The following is a 24,597-nucleotide window of genomic DNA, read 5'->3' on the forward strand; positions in this document are numbered from 1 at the left end:
CTCAAGCAGCTCCCTCTCTGTGACAGCAATGCTGGCTCCGGCAGGAGGTGCGGAGCTAGCTGGGACCATAGGGGCCTTCAGGCTCCACCCACAGTCCCCAACTTGGAGTCACATGGCCAGGCCCTGGGGGATGGGCCCACTCCCCCAAAAAAATAATAAATAATTAGGCTGTGCCCAGGGGGATGGGGACCTCAGGGCCAAGATCAACCTGGGGAGAGGGGGCAGCGCAGCAGTGGAATGTTTAATGGTAAGTAGATCAGACCAATGGCATCTGATATACATGGCCAGTGGAACCATGAAGCGCATAGCCTTTTTAATGGCTTGTCACCATAATAGTCAGCTCAGGGGTTTTCTATAGGTATGCAGTAATAAAATTACACATATGTACAAATTTCTGCTTTTATTTATAAGTGTGTGCATGGTACAGCGTAGTTCTAAGTTCCTAAGGAACATCAGCGTCATCAGTGTCCTCTGCCTGACTGTTTTGCGTTCAACAGCTGTCCTTCAATAGTATTGCTGTAGTTCCCTAAAAATGCAAACATATACTTACATCACTGAATTATGTTTTAATTCAAAAAATTGATCCAGGGTTTGAAAGCATTGTGTTTTAATTATGTATTTGTTAGTATTATAATTGCAGGTTGAATTTGACGGGTACTGCAATAGGTTTGAGATACTAGAGCGGCACTTTCTGTCAACTGTCGAAAATAGGAAGTGTATACTCCCATTCCCTTACTATTTGATTCTTTCCAAGGAGAAGTTAGTGGTGCTTGGAAGTGCAAATATTTATTTCTTGTGAAGCCACCTTGCAACTATTCAACATCAGCAATGGCTGAAGAACAAGATCCTGGGATATTGCTGCATTAGGAAGAAGAGGTGCAGCTGCAGCAGGAGGAAGACGCTGAAGGAGTATATTGTGTTGGATTTTTCCCACTGCCTCCTGGAGGGCAAAAGGCCAAGTCTGAACTGATAACCTGAAAACTCTGCAACAACATGGTTTTCTATAGTAAAAGTGGTACTAGTTTGGGACCACAGAAATGAGGAAACACCTGCAGGCAATGTATTCAACCAGGTTGGTGCATGTCGAAAGAAGGCACCAGAAAGAAATTGCAGAGGCCGAAGCAGAAAGATGAGCTGCAGGCACATCTTTGGCAACTGCAACACAGTAAATTTCTTCTGTGTTGTTGATCCCCACTACAATCCGCTGCAGGTGTCCTTCTAATACCACCTTCTACATCTGCCCCTCCACCACAAGCTGGTTGGTGCATCCGTCCTTGCTCCTGGTACCACTGTGCCAATCCAATTTTTGAGGCAGAATAGCAAAGTATGGAAGCACTGCAACATACTGTCTCCATGCCATAATGTGACTATTGCTTGAGAGAGGGACATGCCAGTACTTCACGAGCTGGTCATAGCTCACCAGTGTCCTCTCCAACATCCTTCTTTTTTTAATTATTGTTTTTTTTAATTATTATTATTTTTAATGTTACTCCTGTCTCCTGTTGTGGCTACTGTTGTGTTTGGACATATTTACCTTGTGAAAAAAATTCCTGAAAAATCATAAAAAAAGGAGAAGAAAAAAGTTATTTTAAGAACTAAGAAAATGTCTTAATGTCTTAAAAGAGAAAGTTTGTTGCAATATTAACCACATTTTTTCAGTTATAAGTAATACAACATTGTAATTATTATAGAGATAAACGGTAAGTGTAAGCTAAGTTAAAAACATGCCTTATGGTGGCTTCTTAGTAGATGGTAAGTTAATAATAGACTACAAGAGTGTAGTGACTTAGAATGTAGTGGAATGTAGTGTAGTTCAGTGGAATGTTGTTGATTACAGTGTTGTGGAGTGGCAAAGAGTACAGTAGAGTGGATTAGAGTGGCGTAGAGTGGAGCAGCATCTCACAGTCACGTGTTGTACAGTGTCAGAGTGGAGTGGTGTGGAGTGGGAGAGTGGAGCAATGCGGCATGTCATAAAGTTGAGTGCTTTGTCAGAGTGGAGTAGCATAGAGTGGATTATCATCAAATAGAGTGCCATAGAGTGTCATACAGTGGCATAGAGTTTTGTAGAGTGGAGTGTCATACAGTAGAGTGGAGAAGAGTGTCAGAGTGGATTGCCATAGAGTGTGGTGTTGTAGAGTGTCATGGAGTGGCATACAATTGAGTACAGTGTGGTAAAGTGGAGTGCATACAGTGGAGTGGCAAAGAGTTGAGTAGTGGAGTACAGCTGAGTGCAGTAGTGTGACACAGAGTAGAGCCAAGTAAAGTGGCAGAGATGGAGTTGTGTAGAGTGTTGTACAGTGGAGTAGTCTCAGAATCACACAGAGTGGAGTACAGTATAGTAGAGTCAAGTGGCATAGAGAGGAGTAGAGTGGTATGGAGTGGTGTATACTGTTGAGGAGTGGAGTGTCAGATCATCTTAGAGTGTAGAGGTGCAGAGCAGAGGAGCATAGAGTGAAGTGGCATAGAGTGGAGCGGCATGCCATAGAGTGGAGGTGTGTTGTAGAGTGGAGTGGTGTGCTTTGTCATTGAGTGGAGTGGCATTTCGTAGAATTGAGGGAAGTGGCGTGCCTTAGAGTGTGTAGAGTGAAGGGGCATAGAGTGTAGTGGAGTGGCATGGAGTCGCATGTCGTACAGTAGAATGGAGTAGTGTGTTAGAGTGAGCAGTCGGAGAGTCTTAGAGTGGAGTATCATGTGGTAAAGTGGAGTGGCATGTTGTAGAGTGGAGAAGCATGTCGTAGAGTGGAGAAGCATGTCGTAGAGTGGAGTGTGAGCTCAGTGGAGGGTTGTAGAGTGGAGTGGCATCTCATACTGCGGAGTGGAGTGGTGTGTTGTGTTGTACGGGGTCGGCATGGAGTGGTGTAGAGCAGAGGGCATACAATGGAGTAGAGTGTTGTAGAGTGAAGTAGCAGGTCATACAGTATAGTGGAGTATTATGGAGTGGAGTGGTGTGTCGTAGAGTGTCCTCTGTCATATATATATATATTTTAATTGAAATAGGTACTGCAGTATTTTCTAGATAAGTTTGCCAAAGTACCACAGTACATCGTAATATTGTTTAAAAATATATAAATCAATACAAATATTTTGCCCTAATTCTACAGACTTTACTAAAGTGCCTCCTTTTTTCACTAAATTGAAAGTGTGGTCTAAACTACTGACTTGGAAATTTGTAAGCAGTATCTGCTTAAAAGTGAGAGTAGTATCACTACATTCTGACCAACTCATGTTGTTCTTTAGGTAGATTGTGTGGTCAATTCTCTATGGCTGTAAGTATTATTTAGTAGTAGTGGGCTGTGTTTACAGCCCACATTGTGCTAATAAACAATTACATAATGCATTACGTCTTCATTTTATTTCTTATCTATTTTTTATTTGTTTCCATTGTCATGTGATCAGAAATGTGTGCTTTAAATGGCTTTCTAATACTTAATAAAAATATTTGCTGCAGACTAGTTTTTTTCTCACCTCAGTTTGTGATTCAGTAGTACTGTGAAACATTAGGAGCCCAAAATGTATTATTGTATTTAAGCCTATATTTATCCTCCTTTCGAAATGAAGTTGTTGATATAATGTAGTTTCCTAATGGCCAATCATCTAACACTCTATATATGTGTTAGACTTGGCATCCTTAGCATGCTCTCCCCCAACTTTTTGCCTCCGTTTCCCAGGTTGTTGAGGTGTGCTGGACTGTTTTTGATACTCTGGGCACTTTAAAACTGCTATCCAGTGCTAAAGTGCAAGTGCTCCTATGTAAAATGTATGTGTACTAGACTTTAAATGATTGGCATATTTGACTTACTAATAAGTCCCTAGTACAGTGTACTAGCGGTGCCCAGGGCCTGTAAATCAAATCCTACTACTGGGCCTGCAGCACTGGTTGTGCCAACCACATTAATAGTCCTATAAACATGTCTCAGACCTGCCACTGCAACGTTTGTGTGTACAGTTTTAAACTGCCAGTTTGACTTGGCAAGTGTACTCACTTGCCAGGCCTAAACCTTCCCTTTTTATGCACGTAAGGCACCCCTAAGGTAGGCCCTAAGTAGCCCTATGGGCAGGGTGCAGTGTATGTTAAAGGTGGGACATGTACTTATGTGTTTTACATGTCCTGAGAGTGAAATATTGCCAAATTCGGGTTTTGCTGTTGCAAGGCCTCTCTCTCTCTCATAGCTTAACATGGGGGCTGCCTTTAAATATTATTAAAGCTCAGATTCCCTTTGGGAGTACATAGAAATGTGGTGTTTAGGGTCTCTGAACTCACAATTTAAAAATACATCTTTTAGTAAAGTTTGTTTTTAAATTGTGTGTCTGGAATTACCACTCTTAGAAAGTAGGAATTTTCTTGCTTAAACCATTCTGTGACTCTGCTTGTTTCTGGATTCCTTGTCTGGGTCAGTTTGATGGTTGGACTTTTTGCACCTCTCTCTAGACACTGACACAAAGGGAGCTGGTGTGTAGCCTGCATATCCTGATGAACCATCTGTGCTGGAAGGGAGGGGAGGAGTTGTCACTTACACCTGAAAGGGCTGTGCCTGCCCTCACACAATGCAGTCTCCAACCCCCTGGTGTGTGTTTGGGGCCTGGCCTGGGCAAGGAAGGATCTTGAAAACAACAGACGTCTCTTTGACTTAGGTCTACTTCAAAGGCAGAAAGGGGTATAATAAGGGCACCCAAACCCCTGAAAATTAGATCACTTCTGGAATCGAGAGGAACCTCTGCCAAGGAAAAGAGCTGCAGAGAAGTGCTGACACTGCCTGTGACTGTTTTGTTGGGCTATCCTGCAGTTGCTGCTTCTACCTGTGAAAGGGGACAAATACTGGACTTTGTTGTGCATTCCTGCTGGTAGATAGACGCAACGTGGCTGCAGAAACGACGTGCAACACCCACATCGGCTACTGTTAACGACGCAAGCCCCCAAACAGCGCAGTTTCTTGATACCATGCAATCTGGGCTTCAAAGCAACATGGCTGGGTGCAGAAAATCAGCGGAAAGCCTGCCCGGACCCGAGGTGCCCTTCTGGATTGACGCATTGGTCTCTTGCAGGAGAGAAGAAACAACGCACGCCGACCTGAACGAAGGAGGAACAACGCACGTTCTCGTTCGCAGGTGAGAAACCGATGCATTGCTAGCCTTTTTCGACACACACTCGCCCGTATGGATTTATTTTGACGCTATCCAGGTACTTTTGAGCGCTAACTTCGTTCTCACTGTTTCCTATGGATTAAGACTCTTATTCTTTTCAAAATTATACCTTGACTTGTGTATGTTGGATTTCTGTCATTTTGGTCTTGTTTTGTTTAGATAAATATTATCTATTTTTCTAAACATGTGTTGTGTCATTTTGTAGTGTTTTCTCTGAGTGACTGCGCGTGTTGGTACCAATACTTTACACATTGCTGAAGTTAAGCCTGCCTACTCGTGCCAAGCTACTAAGGGGGTAAGCAGGGGTTAACTGACTAGCGTGAGGGTCCTTGCTTGGACAGGGGGTAACCTAACTGCCAACCAAAGACCTAATTTCTAACAATATGTGTTGTTTGCCTCTGTGTTCCTGATTCTTGTATGCACGTCTGTGTGCAAGTTGGTTAGAGTTTGCCCTGTTGGGAAGAGTTTCATGTTTTTTGGGCCAGACAGCATGCAGCACAGCTTTATTTTTTGGGCCAGACCGCTTGTAAAGAAAGGAGGTGTTGATAATGATTCAGGTTTGATAGGAGTTGAAGTAACATGGATTGGTGAAAGAGGTTTGAAATGTAATCAATTACTCCCTCTACTTTCCTCTATTAGTAAATGTGACTATGTCCAGTTTATGGTTATCCACTGTGGTGGGAATCATATAGGACACTTAAGTGGAACACACATTGTGTTCTCAAACATTTGTCAGAGACAAAAGATCTACTGTAAATGCTGCTACGTTTGAAAAGACCTGAAGACATGTCAATAAGTAAGTCTCAGCATTCCTTCGAGATCATGAAATGTCTTCTATTTTTCTTTTGGATATACAATATTCCAATGTAGCACTGAGTCGGTGTACATTTTAAAATCTATGAAAACCACATTTTCATTTCAAGTCTTAAAACTTGGCTTTACAAACATTTATAAATATGTTTAGTTAAGAAAATCAAAGGCTCGTTTAGGGGCAACCCTATATTAAGTCTAATTGTATTCTGTCATATTTAAAATCTTGTTCTACCTTTCAATAAGTACTGCAGTACTTTCTAGGTAACTTCAGGAAAGTACTGCAGTTCAGTGTAAACATACAGTGTAAACGTTTTTAAAAATATATGTAAATAAAAATACTTTCCCCTACCTCTATGGAGTTTGCTAAACTGACTCATGTCTTCCTAGGTATTACCAAAACAGTGTTAAGATTTATTTCACATGAAAACACAGAACAGAGGCAAAGTGTGGTCTAAACAATATGGCTGCCTTTTCACTTTTCATTAATATTGTGTTTGGTCATTGCCAGGTGTCGAGATATGCTGTCAAGGTACTGCAGTATATGCCGACCCAATGTATCACCACGTTTAAGTCTCTTAGTACTTCAAAACTACTGAACCAATTTAAGTCAATTAACAAAAAAGTACCCTTTCCTCAGCATCATCTATGTTCCTGTCAAATTTCATGAAAATTTGTTTAGCCATTTTGCAGCTATGTCTCTTTAAAAGATTCATAGAAATTGCATTGGTGGAATAACTTTTTTTGGGAACCCCATCTTTTTTATTTGCACTCCCTAGCATACTCACCACAACACTTTACTCCATCAGCCAATGTAGAAAAAGGAATATGTTTGCAAAGTTTCGTGGAGGTTCATCAAACTGTGGCAAAGGTATTTCCAATCAAAAATCTGAGTAATTCTTCTCTCTCCGAATCCTAACTAGAAGTACAGTACAGAACGGCTACGCCACATAAGTAATATTTAACCCCTTCTGTGCCCAGGACGTAACCATTACGTCCTGGGCACAGAGCCCATAGGGAGCGCTAGCGCTCCCTCTGTGGGGTTAAAAGGCAGGGATGGAAGGGGAAGCCCTTGCCCTTCCCCTTCCACCCCCGGCCCCCCACCCCCTGTGACGTCAGTGCACGATCGCGCACTGATTGTCACAGAGGGCCTCCTCGCGATCAGAAGAGAAATGCAAAAGCATTTCTCTTCCGATCATGTGGAGGAGGCCGAGAGACTTCAAAGGGAAGGAAAGTTATTTCCTTTCCTTTGAAGTCTCTCTTAGCGTTTTGGCAGCCGGATTGCAAGCAATCCGGCTGTCAAAACGCCCACTAGACACCAGGGATTTAATTTTTTTTTATGAAATTGGCATGAGGGAGCGACCCCTTGGGCAAGGGTTGCTCTCAGGAGGGGCATTTTTTTTAAAGGGGGGCAGAAACCTCTAGGCACCAAGGATCTTTTTTTTTTTTTTTTTTTGTGTGAGGTCGGGAGCAACCCCTTAGGCAAGGGTCGCTCCCCTAGGGGGGCAAATTATATTATATTTAGGCCATTTCTGCCCCCCTTGGGGGCAGATTGGCCTATTTTTATGAGGCCAATCTGCCCCCAAGGGGGACAGAAACCACTAGACACCAGGGAGCTTTTTTTTTGTTCGCGAATTTCACGCAAGGGGAGTGACCCCTTAGGCAAGGGTCGTTCCCCTAGGGGGCAAATTTATTTTAGGACATTTCTGCCCGCCCTGGGGGGGCAGATCAGCCTATTTTAATTAGGCCGATCTGCCCCCGGGGGGGCAGAAACTACTAGGCACCGGGGATTTTTGTTGTTGTTGTTGTTTTACAGATGGGGAGCGACCACTTAGGCAAGGGTCGCTCCCCTGGAGGGGCAAATTGTATTTAGGCCATTTCTGCCCCCTTTGGGGGCAAATCGGCCGATTTTAGGTCAATCTGCCCCCAAGGGGGGCAGAAATAACTAGGCACCGGGGATCTTTTTTTTTGCGCCAATGTCACGCAGGGGGAGCTACCCCGTAGGCAAGGGTCGCTCCCCAGGGGATGTTGGGGGGCATATTTATTTTAGGCCATTTCTGCCCCCCCTGGGGCCGAATGAGCTAGAGGCCAAAATCCACAGGTAGGTACTTTGTAAAAAAACACCTCTGTTTTCTGTCAAAAAATTAGATGTGTCCACGTTGTGTTTTGGGGCATTTCCTGTTGCGGGCGCTAGGCCTACCCACACAAAAGTGAGGTATCATTTTTATCGGGAGACTTGGGGGAACGTTGGGTGGAAGGAAATTTGTAGCTCCTCTCAGACTCCAGAACTTTCTGTCACCGAAATATGGGGAAAACGTGTTTTTTTAGCCAAAGTTTGAGGTTTGCAAAGGATTCTGGGTAACAGAACCTGGTCTGAGCCCCACAAGTCACCCCATCTTGAATTCCCCTAGGTGTCTAATTTTCAAAAATGCACTGGTTTGCTAGGTTTCCCCAGGTGCCGCTGAGCTACAGGCCAAAATCCACAGGTAGGCACTTTGCAAAAAACACCTCTTTTTTCTGTGAAAAAATGTGATGTGTCCACGCTGTGTTTTGAGCCATTTCCTTTCGTGGGCGCTAGGCCTACCCACACAAGTGAGGTACCATTTTTATTGGGAGACTTGGGGGAACACAGAATAGCAAAACAAATGTTATTGCCCCTTGTCTTTCTCTACATTTTTTCCTTCCAAATGTAAGGCAGTGTGTTAAAAAGACGTCTATTTGAGAAATGCCCTGTAATTCACATGCTAGTATGGGCACCCCGGAATTCAGAGATGTGCAAATAACCACTGCTTCTCAACACCTTATCTTGTGGCCATTTTGGAAATACAAAGGTTTTCTTGATACCTATTTTTCACTTTTTATATTTCAGCAAATTGATTGCTGTATACCCGGTATAGAATAAAAACCCATTGCAAGGTTCAGCTCATTTATTGGCTCTGGGTACCTACAGTTCTTGATGAACCTACAAGCCCTATATATACCCGCAACCACAAGAGTCCAGCTGACGTAACGGTATATTGCTTTCAAAAATCTGACATCGCAGGAAAAAGTTACAGAGTAAAAAGTGGCGAAAAATGGCTGGTTTTTTCACTTCAATATCAATATTTTTTTATTTCAGCTGTTATTTTCTGTAGGAAACTCTTGTAGGATGTACACAAATGACCCCTTGCTGAATTCAACATTTCATCTACTATTCAGAAATGTTTAGCTTTCTCGGATCCATCATTGGTTTCTCACCCATTTTGGTCACTAACTGGAAGGAGGCTGAAAGCACAACAAGTCATAAAAATGGGGTATGTCCCAGTAAAATGCCAAAATTGTGTTGCAAAATTGGGTTTTCTGATTCAAGTCTGCCTGATCCTGAAAGCTGGGAGGCTGGTGATTTATTTTAGCACCGCAAACCCTTTGTTGATGCCATTTTCAGGGAAAAAAACACAAGCCTTCTTCTGCAGCCCCTTTTTCCCATTTTTTATTTTTTTTTAAACTACATTTTCACTGTATTTTGGCTAATTTCTTGGCCTCCTTCTGGGGAACCCACAAAGTCTGCGTACCTCTAGAATCCCTAGAATGTTGGGGGAAAAAAGGACGCAAATTTGGCGTGGGTAGCTTATGTGAACAAAAAGTTATGAGGGCCTAAGCGCGAACTGCCCCAAATAGCCAAAAAAAGGCTCAGCACAGGATGGGGAAAAGGCCTGGCAGCGAAGGGGATATATGTGTATGTACATAAACATAAATATAAACACATATATATATATATATATATATATGTATATATATATATATATATTTATATATTAATATATATATTATATATGTATATATATTTTATAAAAATATGTTTACATACATGCACACACAAATATACAACCTATGCTTGCTTAACATTAGCTAGATCCTAACCTCTACTCTACGTCCCCTGCCCTCCACTCTGTCCCCCCTCCACTGCAGCATGCATGCAGCTGCCGTCAACCTGAGCAGCCTGAAGCAGATAAATTATTTAACAAGAGTATACCTTTCAATTCTCTTTTGCAGGATGACTTGACCTTAGGCCCAAAAACCCGGGTCATGTATTTAAAATTAAGAGGAGCATTGGGATGGTCCTCTGAAAACCAGGAGGGAAATCCCAAACATCTGGTCAACCTAATTGTAGCCATTGTCAATTGCTTGCCACCTTAACCAACAGTCATAATGTTCTAATCATAAGATTTCTTTTCCCACAAGGGCAAAATTCCAATACGAGTACTCTTTTTTGTTAGTGGAGGTGCAAAACTTCTGCCCATTCAAAAGCTGTTCTCAAGATGTTAATCAATGAGTGGGCAGAGCCAAAGTCCTTCGCTCCTCAACATTACTTGTAAAAACATGTTTTCTGATAACAAAAATTATCTGCGTGCCTCTGATGGGAGAAGCAATGCATACAAAGAGCACACTCTTCCTTCATGAATCAAAATGTTCTACTAAGTTTGTAACATTACTATTGTTATTCAACACAATGACTCAAAGACTGTTATTTGCCTTCATTTAAATAGAAGCCCGTGCTTCCAACATGCATTTCTGCAGAAATATTGCTCGGTCGTGTTTCTGACATGCCAACACCATTGGCAGCATCTCAGCAATACCTTTGGCAGCATGCCGGCGATGGCAGTATCTTGTGTAACCATCTGCTATTGTGCCAAATGTAACTTTGCGAGTCCCCAAGGAATACTCGGACTCGCAAAGGGTTGTTGAGTGTATATTTATTAAACACCATTCGTATCTGCAATACCCTTTCCGCCTTTGCTCCCCCCATATAAGCCCTCTCCCATGTCATGGGGGACGCGACCACTAGGGCTGTATCCCGCAGGGGGAAACCTCTACCTCGTGGATTGGGATTGGCCCAAAGTCTGCGCTGATCCTCTGCCATGGGGCCGAGGGGCCATCTTCGTGATGACCGGTGCTGGGGGATCCAGAGTTCCGCTGGCTTGACAGACAAGGCACCCTTCTACAGTGTTTTCCACCAGCTGATTTGATGGAACCCCCGCAGCAGACACCCATCTTCATTCACTGAGAGTTCATGCCGGACATAGAAAAGAGCTTGAAGCTTTGCTTTGGCATCAGGTGTGCGAAAAGCCTCCGGACGTTGTAGCTTGCGGCAGTCACCCGACTGGGTGGCTGCCACAGCAGTTTGTAAACATTCATCTTGGCTTGTGGCTTCCACCACTTCATTGAGCGGTATGGGCAGGAGCCTGGCCCAGTCGACCACCAGTCGAACATACTCTTCAGTCTCTAGAGCTTCTTCCGTGTGGCTGGACAGGCATGGCGTGACAAAAAGTCTGCGGGGTTCAGAGTGCCCGGTTGCTACTCCACGGTGAAGTTGAACTCCTGCAGCTGCAGTATCCATTTTTCAATCCATGGGGGTGGCTTCGATGAGAATCCTTTCAAGAGAGGCAGCAGTGGTTTGTGGTCAGTCACCACAGTGAATGCTTTTCCGTAAAGATAGAGGTGGATGTGTCGCCACCCCCAGTGGATGGCAATGGCCTCCCGCTCTATCTGGGAGTACTGCTGCTCCGTAGGTGTGAGGGTGCGGCTAGCAAATGCAATTGGGGCCCACTCCCCAGAATCTTGTTTCTGGGTCAGAACTGCACCTAGACCCGTGGGGCTGGCATCGACGGCTAGCTGCCACTCACAGCGGGATCGAAGAAGGCTAACGTGGTGTCTGCCGAGAGTGCATCCTTTGTGTCTTGAAAGGCATGCTATTGTTATTTACCCCAAACCCATGGGTGGTCAGTTCGGGTAAGCATTCTCCGAGGACCGGTGAGGTCGAACATATTTCTCATGAACCGGCCACAGTACGTGACCATACCAAGAAAACTCCTGACTCTTGAGACGAAAGTTGGAGCTGGGGCCTCCTGGATGTCCATTCCTTTGTGCTGGTTTGGGGCAATCCCATGTTCTGAGAACCGGTACCCAAAGAAACAGATGTCTAGTTTGAGGAAATCACACTTTTCCCTGTGGAGCGTCAGTCCGTGTTCTTGGAGTCTCAAGAATACTGCCCGTAGCTTCGCCATGAGGTCTTCCAAGGTGGGAGCGTGCACTGGGATATCGTCGCTCACGTTGACGACACCTGGGAGCCCTTGCAGGACCCCTCTGATGGCATTTTGGAACACCTCCACAGCCCTGGAGATGCCAAAGATTAGCCAGGTATACCTCCGGAGGCCGATGTGTGTGGAGAAAGTGGTTATTGGCCAGGATGCTGGGTGTCGCACAATCTGGTGATACCCCGACCGAAGGTCCATTTTGGAAAACCACTTGGATCCTGAGAGTTCCCCTATGATGTATTCTATGGTCAGGGTTAGGTGTCTCTCCCTCTTAATGAACAAAAGAAGGGACCGGGAGATTAAACTGGTCCAGTGTACACTCTCCCAACCTTAGTATAAACATGAAAAGTACACTGTTCCATATCATAGACAGTAGGAAGACCTGAACAATCAGGAGTGAAACCCTCAAGCATCACAAAGGATGACTCGCATCATCATCGGGTAATACTCCACGCCAGGCTGGCAATGCAATGCCTGATGGGCTCCCCAATCAGGGAGCAGCCAGCCGTATTGTTCTAACTGGTAACTGATGAATATCAGCTATCTTAAACGACTGTGTCTAATGCAGGCACAGACGCACAAAGGAGAGAACACAGAGATCAAAATAAAATTGGTTCTACATCACTGCATATTTCATAATTTTAATCAATAACCAGTGATGAGACCAAGGTTAAAAACAAGGGAAAGTAATCGGTTGAGTGTCAATGCTCAATTGCTTTCACAAACAATGAACTCATGGGGATGTCACTCTAGATGTCCCCTGAATTAGGTCGACATGTTTCGCGTCATTTGGTCCCAAGGGATCCGGTGACGCTTCATCAGGACCAAAAATACAATACAAAAATTCTTGTCAGCTCTTCTCCTAAATCCTAAACATGTGACAATGCACAAGTTCTGAAAAGAAAGGGATATCAGCTGGTCACTTACATTATAGTAAACAAGCTACGTCGTGGTCAGGTCGCCCTAGAAAAAGGAATAATACAACATAACACCACAATGTACCCAACAGTGGTCACAAGTGTCAACATGCAAATGAATGGATCATAAAAATATATGTTATATAGTGAAGACAAGGGGGAGAAATTTTTCTTTTTTTTCTAACAAAGCACATGAGCTTACCGCCCCCAAATTAGGATCAGGCTCCTTGGTAAGTGCGTTCACAGGACACGGGCAATTACTAGATGCAATGTGCAAAGGAAGAAATAAAATATGAAAGAAACATCCACAAATGAAAATCAGTCAAAGGATCAGTTCACAGTATCCATAGTGTTAGTAGAACACATGTCAGAACCTATTCTTTTTAAAAGAGAAAAAGCCTGTTGCCCAAAAACGACATAAACAGAAAAGGCAAAAACCACTAGTCAAATATTGTGATTGTTATCGTAAAGTTTAAGCGTTGGTCATAAAAGTAGGGTTCAAGTATTTATAAACACCTTAAAACCATTAATAGAAAAGGATTGGCATGATCATTATATCATGAGTGTTACAAAGTATTAATAATAATAATAATATTAATGTCTTCGTAAGGCCCCAAGTGCTGGGGAATAGTCGTCCCATCGCCTGCTCTACTAAGGGGGTAGAGGAGGGTCGGGGGCGGGGGGCGCGTAGGCATTAAACTTACTTCTGTCGACGTCGGTCCGGATTCGGGACCTACCCTCCGTGAGCGCCAAACCGCAAAGACAACGCGGTAGGCGTACACGGAGCGTCATGAAGGCTGCCAAGACCCGGAAGTGTATCCGTGGTCATAGCAACGTTGACGCGAAAGCGTATCCCAATACGGGATACTCGCGCGCGTTCGCCAGTATGTGAAAGGGCACTAAAAATTCAAACAAAATCGAAGACGGACTCTAAAGGCGGCCATATTAGTAGAGTCCAATGCAGAAAAACCACTCACGAACTTGAGCGTATAATCAAGGATATGGCTACGAGAAGTTCCCAGTGTTGGTGAAAACAAATGTCAAAAAAGATTAAAACAAATGACAAAGGAAAGATAAATGTGGGTATTGAACTTGGTGGAATATTAGTCCATAGACTTAGATGACAAAGTCATATCAGTCTAATACATATTTGTAAAAATATATTTGTAAAAATATATTCAATCCAAGGTCAAAAATTTTAAATTAAGGTAAGTACTTTTTCATGAAAAAATTGAAAAAATGCGGTGAAAGAGAGTATTCTATTCACCCTGCGTCAAAAGCTGTTTATGTTCACATTCGTAAAAATTATTCGATAATACATGAGAGATTCCAAGTAGTTAAAGATAAAGATTAGTATGAAAGACTTGACCAAGGGATGTCGTCATTAAGACCCTGAGTATTGGTGCTTAATTTAAACACCCATCTTTGTTCAATTTTAAAGAGGTGTCCTGGGTCATGAGATCGGACATTCGGCGTCTCTAATACCACCCACTAGAGATCATCAGGGGAGTGTTTGGCAGCCAAAAAATGTGTGCTGAGCTTGGTAGTGATTCTATGGCATCGGATATTGCTACGGTGTTCATTAATACGGTTCTTGACCGGCCTCGTTGTCATACCTATGTAACGCAAGCCGCAAGGGCAAGTGATCATATAGACACAGTTCCTTGTGTTACAATTGGTATGTTTCTTAAGATACCATATACCAATTGGATCTAGAGTGATCGTTGATAAGTGTTTGGTCAGAGGACAGACATTACAGTTTCCACAGGGATGATGGCCCACCACAGGGGGGAGGTCCCATAATGTTTTTTGAGTCTGAATGTGGGATTGTAAGCGTGGTCGAGTGTGAATCACTATGTCCTTGATATTAGCTGATCGTTTAAAGGAGAAAAGAGGTTTAGGAATGTCACACCCTCCACTCGTGAGAATAGACCATCTTTTATTGATCAGTTTTTTGATAGAGTTAGAAAGAGGAGTGAAAGTGGAAACACAAGTAATCCTTGTTTGAGGTTTTTTATCAGAACTTGTTAGTAGAGTCTCCCTGTTATGATTTCTGGCTCTTTTCCGTGCTTGATTCACAATTCTGGGAGGGTAATGGCGTGCCACCAGTTTTTCTTGAAGAGCGAGAGCCTGACGATCAAATTCAGAGGAAGAGCTACAATTTCGTCTAAGCCGTAAAAATTGGCCTACGGGTAAATTATCCCGTAGTGACTTCGGATGGTGACTCTCATAAAGTAGGAGAGAATTACGATCAGTAGGTTTATGGTAAACAGTGGTGGATAATTTACCATTATGAATCGTAATCATTAGGTCAAGAAAAGGTAATTGTGTGGATGATATAGTGGTGGTGAACTTCAAAAAGGGGTCCAGAGTGTTAATCCACGTAGTGAAATGGTCAGCTAAAGGTAAGGGACCATTCCAAATTATTAGAATGTCATCAATGTAGCGGCGCCATAATGCCACATAGTTCATGTAAGGATTAGATGGTGCAAGGATAAATTTCTTTTCAAAATCAAACATGTATAAACAGGCCAAGCTCGGGGCAAAAGTGCTGCCCATAGAAGTCCCACGGATTTGATGGTAAAACTGATCCTCAAATTGAAAGAAATTTTCAGTTAACGCCAGTCGAGCAAATTGCATGATAAAAGGAACTGGAGTTGAAAGAGTATTTGGTGACTCCTGAAGAGCAGATTCAATGACCTGTAATGTTGCTTCCTGTGGAATGTTGGTATATAATGCCTCAACATCCATGGTGATAATTCCTTGTACAGTGATAGATTCATTAATAGACTCGATCAAATTCAGGATATCCTTGGTGTCTTGCAAGTAAGTAGAGGAATTTTTTACAAGTTCCTGTAAAAAATGATCACAGAACACAGAAAGCGGTTCTAAAAGTAAACCAATTCCCGATACAATGGGACGTCCTGGAGGGGGTGTAGTGCCTTTATGAATCTTTGGTAGGCAGTAGAAGTAAGGAACACGGGGATGGGGATTATCAAGAAATTCTGCCTCTTTAGGTGAAATCCAAAGGTTGTTCCTAGCTTCTTCAATAAGAATCCTAATCCGAGTCTGTAATCTAGTAGTGGGATCCTGTCTGATCTTAGCATAATAGGTTGAGTCACTTAGCAGGCGTAGGCATTCATGTTTGTAATCAGTAGAGTTCATGATTACAATATTTTACAAAATTACAAAAGCAGCAGGTTGATAACCACCCCCTGTCCCCCCCACCCACTGAATTTGCCACACAGGAAACGCTGACATCAGAACAGCACTGTTGAAACCATCTGAATTCCTCTGTAGCAGGTGAAACAATCTGCAAAGGTAAACAATTTTAACAGTTTTACAAACAAACACGAACCTCTGTTCCAGAGTCGGGGATGAAGCTTTTAACTGTTACTGTCTTTCCAGGGGCAGGAAACGGTGTCTCCCTGAGAGCCTGCATGAATGGGTAAATTACTGCTGTTGCAATTTGGTGCCTCTTTTCAACCTCTTCAAGGATCTGAGAAAACGAAACAAAGTAATACAAACCACAATTTCAAAACATGAGATATTTCCTGAGTGACAATATGAAAATACTGCAGATGTGCCCTTTTTTGGGATAAATATGCATTCTCAGAACTCCATCAACTTAATGCGCCCCTTACCACCGGTTGTATGAAAGAATATATCGATCAAAATCATTCATTAATGCCTAAGGTCCACACACCCAAAGACATGGTGCCTAGCTTTGTATTGGGGAATGATATTGATTCATGGTTTTAGGCCTAGGAGGTGGGCTTAGAGATGCACAGTGCCCCTGAGGAGGATTTTGGGTCCAGTCTGTGGAAATATTTGCCCAACTGAGGTAGAAATGCACTACTTGAACTGGAAAAGAGGGATTAGATGAAGTATGACCTGATGAAAGGAGCCCTGGTTGTGAAACAGAGTTACCCTAGAGAAATGCAGGTTAAAGTTTTGAGATATTCAGAAGCTGTCTAACCTGTCTGACAGATGATGGTAGGTAGGAGGAGGAGGAGGAGGACAGCGAGCCCCTCCAAGACGTCCTGTCTGCCAAGAAGCAAGATGGGTCTAAGGAAGGAGTTGTCTTCCCCCCTACCCTGACCTTAGAGCAATAAAAGGACTGGGGATATTTGTTGGGGCAGTCAACCTCTCTCTTCTCATTAACTCCTGGGCTCACAAACATATATTCACAGGGGACAGCATGCCTGTGAAGAATAAATATAGAGGGTGTCTGACAAAGTGAGGGCCAGCATCAAGGACACAGCCTAGGTGCCCAAGATGTCAGATTTCGGTAACTGAGTAATCCCGTAGACTAAGCAGTGATCCAGAACGTAGGTTCTGTGTGGATTACAGGGGCCTCATCTAAATCAATCTAGCCCCAAAGATGATGAGATAAATTATCTGTTGCATGCTGCCATGTTCCTTAGGGCCTTGACTTGACATCAGAGTACTGGCAGATAGCCCTAATAGGGGGGGCAAAGGAAAGGTTGGCATTGTCCACCCAAGAGGGTCACATTCAGTTTAAAGTGCTGTCCTTTGGACTAAAGAATGCCCTTGCCACCTTACAGAGGCAGGCCTGACTATCAAGGCCTAATAGGATTGGGCCACCAATACAGCAGGCAGATTGCAGCTCCTTCAGCCCAAAATACAACCATTATGGCTTGAGAACCACCAAGACCCATATCCATGTGAGTGCTTTCTTGGGCCTCACTGGGTACTATAGGAGCTTTGTTAATGGGTATGGCACCGTTGCTGCCCATTTATCAGGGATAGGTTTTAGGAAGCAGCCCAAAAAGATGATCTGGATGGAGGTGTGCTAGAAAGCATTTTGTACCCTGAAGGAGGCCATGTGCACAGCACCAGTGCTCAAGGCACCAAACTTCTCCAGGGAATTTCCAGTCCACACAGATGCTTCAGAGTATGGCACTGGGACTGTCTTGTCACTGCTGAATGATGATGGCCTGAACCAATCTGTAGCCTTTGTCAACAGGAAACAGAAGTAAAGTACAATTGAGAGGGAAGCATTTGGAGTGGTATGGGCTCTGAAGAAGTTGAGACTATTCTTGTTTGGGACTCACAATTTGATCAAACAGACCACAGACCCCCTTCAGATGGCTAATGCAAATGCAGGGTGAGAATCCAAAACTGCTGAGGTGGTTCCTCTTCCTACAGGGATTTGACTTTACAGAGGAACATCGCCCAGGGACTGACTACACCAATGCTGATGCCTTTCCAGGTTTTTCTGCTATAGCAATGAAAACTCCCACGAAGGTAGGTATTTCTCCCTGCTTTCTGCAGGGGGCTACATGTTGGAAATGACCATCTTTTGTGTGGTATTTCCCCAGGTGTTTGCTTTCTGTAGCTGAACCTGTTTTGTTGGCATTAGGACTCTGTGCATTTAACCCCTGTTAACCAGTTGTGACGTCCTTCTGCTCTCCCTTCCAAACACAGCAAAATTAGCATCTACCTAATTGGCGTTCTTAGTTCACTTATAAGACCACAGTATATGGTATTCTAGGTACTCAAGGCTTGTAAATTAACTTTTACAAGTGGGTTGCAGCACTAATTGTATCTCCCACTAAAGTAGCACTACAAAACATGCATCAGGCCTGCCACTGCAGCCTGTAATGCAGTTTTAAACTGGCAAAAAAAACTTTTACCAGACTAAACTTTCCTCATTTTTACTTGTATGTCAAACTAGGCTATACCCTAATTGCCCAGGGGCAGGGTGGCTGGTATTTGAAACGTTTGTCATGTGTACTTAAGTTTTACATATTTTGAAATTGAAAAACCTCCAAAGTTATTTTTCACCATGTGACGGCTGACTCTCCCATAGAAAATCACTGGGCTATATTATAGCTCCTTACAATGCATAACTTCAGTTTGGGACTGTTAGACCTGACAACTTCAGGCTGGGCTTCCCCCAAATATTTTGCCTGCTTTCCTGCTTGCCTCACATTTTTGCTGATTTCCTTTTGTTGGCCATATGACTCTGAGCACTTTACCACTGCTGACCAGTGCTAAAGTGCATTCCCTCTTTGCCTAAACATGCTCTGTTTGGTATGAACCAAATTAGCATATTTAATTTACTTATAAGTCACTAGTAAAGTGCACTACATGTACCCAAGACCTGTAAATTAAATGCTGCTAGTGGGCCTGCAGCGCTGCTTGTGGCCCCCACTTAATAGGACTTTAAAACATGTCCCAGGCCTGCCATTGAGGCCTGAATGCAGTGTTACACTGCCAAGTCGACTTGGCATTTAAAATCCCTTGCCTTAAAGTCATAAACTAACCTTTTATTACATATAGGTCACCCCTAAGGTAGGCCCTAGGTAGCCCCTAGGACAGAGTGCTATGTAATTAAAAGCAGGACATATATTTTTAAGTTCTACATGTCCTGGGCGTGAAAAACTCTCAAACTCGTTTTTCACTACTGTGAGGCCTACCTCTCCCATAGGATAAAATTGGGGACTCCTTATTGCATTTAATAAGCTCTAATTCCTGATTGGAAAGGGGTAGAACTGTCATGTTTAGTACCAATGGAATTGTAATGAAAATACTCTTTACTGGTAAAGTTGGATTCATTATTACAATTTTGAAAATTACACTTTTAGAAAGTTGGCATTTTCCTGCTCTTTGCCCTGTGTGCCTTTAGCCTGTACACATCTGGGGAGAGGGGTGACAGCTGGACTTGTCCATTCCCTCTAGACAGCCACACACAAAGGGAGTGTAGGTGTGACCGATGGGCCATCAACATTCTGATGGGCCATCCTGGGCAGGATGGAAGGGAGGAGCTGTCCATGGCTGCACACTTGCACCTGAATAGGCTGTGTCCTGACCCCACGCATAGGACTGCTTTACCCCTGTACTGTGCCTGGAGCCAGAGCAGGAAGGGAGGACCTCTGTGCACTTTAAAGCCCTTCGTTGAAATCTCCCCTACTTCAGAGGCACCACTGGGAATAAGAACTGGACTTCTGACCCCACCAACTTAATACACTTCTGGAATTGTGGATACTCTGCCAGGAAGAAGGACTGCTGTGCTGCTAAAAGGAATGCTAATATGCTGGACTGCTTTTCTGGAAGAACTGCTTTCTTGCTGTATTGACCTGCCGCCCTACTTGCCTGGGTGAGAAGGACTGGACCCACAACACTTGAACCCAGAACCAGAGTGACTCCATACGATTGATGGCTTGCTTCTTGTTCTTCTGAAGTCTCAGGGACATAAACTAGTTCCACCTCATGAGCTAAAGCATCTGGGCTCTGCCATCTGTGAGTCTTGCCCTACCAAGTAGTGCCAATCCAGTCCTGGGCACTTGGACGTAATATAAAGTACTGCTCCATCCCAAACTCCACACATCAACTTAATTGTGCCGCTCAGAATCGGTGCATCTTCATACACACATTGATGGTGCTGTGAGGTTCGAGGATACACATCGCCATCAACGCATTGCTGCTGTGAGGATTGGGAACACCAAGTTGCTAACTGCGTGACGCACTGCCTCCATTCCCGAAGGAGCTTTGACTTTGCGAGGCTTCGAATTTCCGGGATCTATGCCAACGCATCACCTCCTTTGCTCCTCGTATCTTGTCCTCGACACCAATCCAACTCCAAACCAAGGTACTGTTTCAGTGGGCCAAGGCTGATCCCTGTATCAGACTCATGCTCCATCTCATGACTTTTCATGACTTTTCAGATGTGACCCGGTCTAGCATGACCTGGTAGCTCAGGTTGGCGCTTTATGCTTCTAAGCACTACATCTAAGTTTATTCTTTAAAAATACATATCTCAACTTCCTCTTATTGGATGTTTGTTGTTTTGGTCCTGTTTTGTTTAGTAAAATGAGCCCTATTTTTCTAACCTGGTGTATTTTTGTGTGTGGTGTGTTCACCGTTTTACTGATTGAAGTGTTGCACAAATACTGAACACACTGCCTCTTACGTTAAGCCTGACTGCTCTGTGTCAAGCTACCAGGGGGTGACCACAGGTTAATTTGGGGTGTGCTGGTGACTTACCCTGACTAGGATTGTGGTTCTTGCATGGGCAAGGTGCAACCAGAAGCCCAAGTTCTAAGAGGGACTAGCTAGAAAAATGATTCAGGGACTCATCAGAATAGGAATTTCAAATTCAACACAAAGGTCAAGTTGGATTTTAAATTACTGTTTTGAAAAATGCCACTTGGCATTTTCCTTCCCAAGCCAAATGTGCCTTTCTGCCAGTGACCAATGTCACCTGACTGATAATGACTCTCATGTTGTCAGAAACAAACCACCCTGTGTCATTGAATTCCACGGGAGCAGGTGTACTTGGCCCAATTCCTCCCTTCTCCTACACGCAAAGAATGATTGCAATCCTGTACAGTGTGCAAGCAAGGGGGGAGAGAAGGGGAATAGGAGAAAAAGAGACTGCCTCCAGAGTCAGGTGTCCTTCTATTTCAATGCTTCTCAGTTCCTTTCAAGGTGTTTTCTTTATAAAAGCATCAACGAGACTCACACAGGATGACAATAACATGCTTAATATAATCTACACATTTCTTTACGATTATAAATCTCAAACTCACTCTCTTTCAATCATTCAGCTAACCTTGTGCTCTCGTTCGCTAGCTCCTCTCTTGTTTCAGCTATTAACTATTCTATCTTTTCTTCAGAGAACTTTAGATTTATACACAGATATTATTCTCTTCTTGTGTGTTTCTTCAAAGTCTTTCTTATTTTTTTTCCTACAGCCGGAGACAGATATAATATATATAGCAAATTCCAAGAAAATAAAATAGACAAGAGAACTTCTTCTAAGATTAAAGTCCTTTAACTAGAGATAACTCACTAGAATTATTTGCAAGTTCACTCTTAATAGATATTTCTTACTGTATTTCTTCTTTAAAGATAAAGCGCAGTAAATTTCCCTCAGGAATACAGCTCATGAAGAAACTTCTCAGAAAACACTACTCTCTTGGAAGAGGGAATAACCCCTGGTGTGCACACCCTGTTTCTTGGAGGCGGAGTTCACAAAATACAGAATACTGACTGTAAATCTATTTACTGAGCAGGTGCACCAAAATGCTGCTCTTCTCAGTGAAGAAGGCACCTGGAGTGTGTTTTCTTCGGGTGTGCATGTGAGAAGGAGAGACAAGCACAATGCTACTGAGGAAGACTAGAACACTCAATTCCTGTGATTGCTGGGGGCCGTCATCTTTAGTTTTTTTCCTTAAGCGTGAGCATGAAAGCATCAGGAGCAGTCTTGTAAGCAGCAGTATGCGATGGGGTCCTCGTAATCTTCAGCTGGGATACAGGGAAAATTCCAATTTCTTCATGCCTGGTGAGTCTTTTCCAATGCTGGCTATCGTATTCCTGACACGTGATGGGATGTGTATTCCTCCTAGACAGTAGACAAAGCACGTGGGTGAGCAGGTGAGGGTCTTCCTGACAGGGTGGCTAGGGAGGAGCAGTGCCTCTGTCTTGATTGCACTTCAAAGTGTGGCCTGGGGCTGTACACAGCCCTTCCTGACTTTAGAGCACGCCTACCCTGTCACTGACAGATGCGGCTCACACCTGGGCCAACCTGCCCTTTGTCTCACTAGCAAAAAAGGAATAGAACCAGTTTTAGCCTTAGATAAAGGGTTGCTCCCTACCGACAGCTTGGCACTGGGCATAAAAGTGGCACCCTCAGAACTTGAAATTAGAACACCACAGGACTTGTGAAGATGAGAAGGATTGCCTTGCTGAAGGAAGAATGGGACTGCTTGCCTTGTACTCAGGACCCCAGTAATTACTCAGAGGGTCGTTTGGCTGACCTGCTAAAGGGATACAACAAGTTCCAGAGCCATTTCCTGTTTCCTAGCTGATCAGACCCAGCTAGACCTGACCTGCTCCCCTCTACTGGCATCTGCGGGAGCGAGTCCTGACTCTTAAATGCTGTCATCAAGGTCCTGGACCCTTGGTTAGGGGGAGAGCATACTTGTCATGAAAACTATTGCCAGTGATGTTAGGTTCTTCCCTCAGCAAAAACTATTCCCCTTTCCCTTGTACCCAAGTTGGTTGCAGAGACGTCCTCACTCTTGGTGGCTCTTGCGGAAGCTGTTCCTAGAACTAGCTTCTTCAGGTATAACTACTACTCAAGATGGTGGACGCAAATCCTTGTGAGGTCAGAGCTCTAGTGTTTCTACCTAGTCTTGTGCTGAATCTTGCCTCCAGCTGTTTCTCTCTGGGAGCCCTGCACTTCAACTGTCATCCTGAGGAGAATCAGCAGTATTCCTGAGGCGCTTCGTTTCATAGAGAATCCTTCCAGTTTTTAGTAATTAATTATTTTTCTTGTTACAGTGTACACACAGCTACTTTTTTCCCTTTTGAAGAAGCTGAATTATTTCCTTTTTCCAACAACTGTCTCTCGGCTTTCTGAGGAGAATTTGTTTTAACTTAACAGAACTTCAAGCAACTGCAGTAAGAAATCCTTTTGTATGATTTTCAGACTTTCCAGTATATATATACATACATATATATATATATATATATATGTGTACATATATATTCAAGTGCTCTTTGCTTTGCCGACTTGTCAGTCTTAGAGACAAACCTCAGTGCTCATACTAATTCCTAGAGACTGTGATTGAGGAAACTGAACCTTGAGAAGGAGTTTTCGTTTCCTGTATAAGACATTAGTAGTTTGTATATTTGTGAACTTTTGAACTGTTCTCCAGAGAACCTTGTAAACCTCTGACTCCTGAAGAAAAGAAGATATTAAGTTAACTTTCTTCTCTTAGAGAGAGGCTAGTCTCCCAAAAGATCCAGGTTAAGCAAACAACAGAATTGGGTTAATGTGAATGGCTGAACAGTTGAATGCGCAGTAGGGATGTACTTATCTAAGCTCTTATCACCAGACTGCAGGGCCTTCCGTTAACGAAATCCCAATAAGAAGAAAGGTGCAGGTTTTCAGAGACACACACTGAATATCCTATCTTGAAGTTGGAAATACAGGCTGGAACTGGATCTGGAGGCGGTCTTTCTTTTTCTATTCCCATTCCCCTTTCCCCCTAGCGGATGCAGGGTTCAGATAATCAGTTAAAGTCTGAGCACGCATCTGTTGAAGGGAGTTGGGTTCAAGGCATCTGTTCCTGTGGAAGTTTGATTTAATGGATAATCTTCTACAGTACTTCTCTCTGCTTTCTCTTTAGGGTCATATTCAGAAAATACATTAAAGTAATTTTAACGCTTTGGGCACTGGTGAATACTAATGCATATTCAATTATTTTATGTTGAAAGGGAAGTTGTGTCAGTAGAAAGGTGGAATTGTTACGCATCGGTGTATACACACACACACAGCTTTGATTCTAACATCTGCTTTTTAATATGCATTGCCTCTTTTGTATTAAAGATAACCATTTTGAATATTCAATTGAAAAGCCCTCCAGCTCTGTGTGTTGTAGCAGGATATAATTACTTTTGAGTTATCTTTATAGGTCGAGTTGGCAAAAATGGATCAACCATAGCAGTTAGTTACTTAGTACTGAGTGCTACCTTCATTCTTTTGTGACTTTAAACTAGACTTTATGACAGACTTAAAACTCAATAGACCTTTCTCAAGGTGGAATTATTTGAACCAACTCGATGATCAGCTTGTATATGCTATTGCAGATGCAAGGAAACTCATGCTCATTGTGCCT

At 43.3% G+C, this 24,597-nt stretch overlaps 1 protein-coding gene across 2 annotated transcripts in view; it reads right to left on the reverse strand.

The window, feature by feature from the left end:
• DENND2D (DENN domain containing 2D) overlaps window positions 1-24,597 on the reverse strand; it is a 528,923-nt gene that overhangs the window by 297,711 nt on the left and 206,615 nt on the right. For both annotated transcript variants that reach the window (XM_069238997.1, XM_069238996.1), the window contains one exon: window positions 16,302-16,442. In XM_069238997.1, coding sequence (XP_069095098.1) covers window positions 16,302-16,442 — 141 coding nt within the window. The remainder of the gene's footprint in view (window positions 1-16,301; window positions 16,443-24,597) is intronic.

This window comes from Pleurodeles waltl, chromosome 6 (genome assembly GCF_031143425.1).
Source record: "Pleurodeles waltl isolate 20211129_DDA chromosome 6, aPleWal1.hap1.20221129, whole genome shotgun sequence".
Classification (NCBI taxonomy): Eukaryota; Metazoa; Chordata; class Amphibia; order Caudata; family Salamandridae; genus Pleurodeles; species Pleurodeles waltl.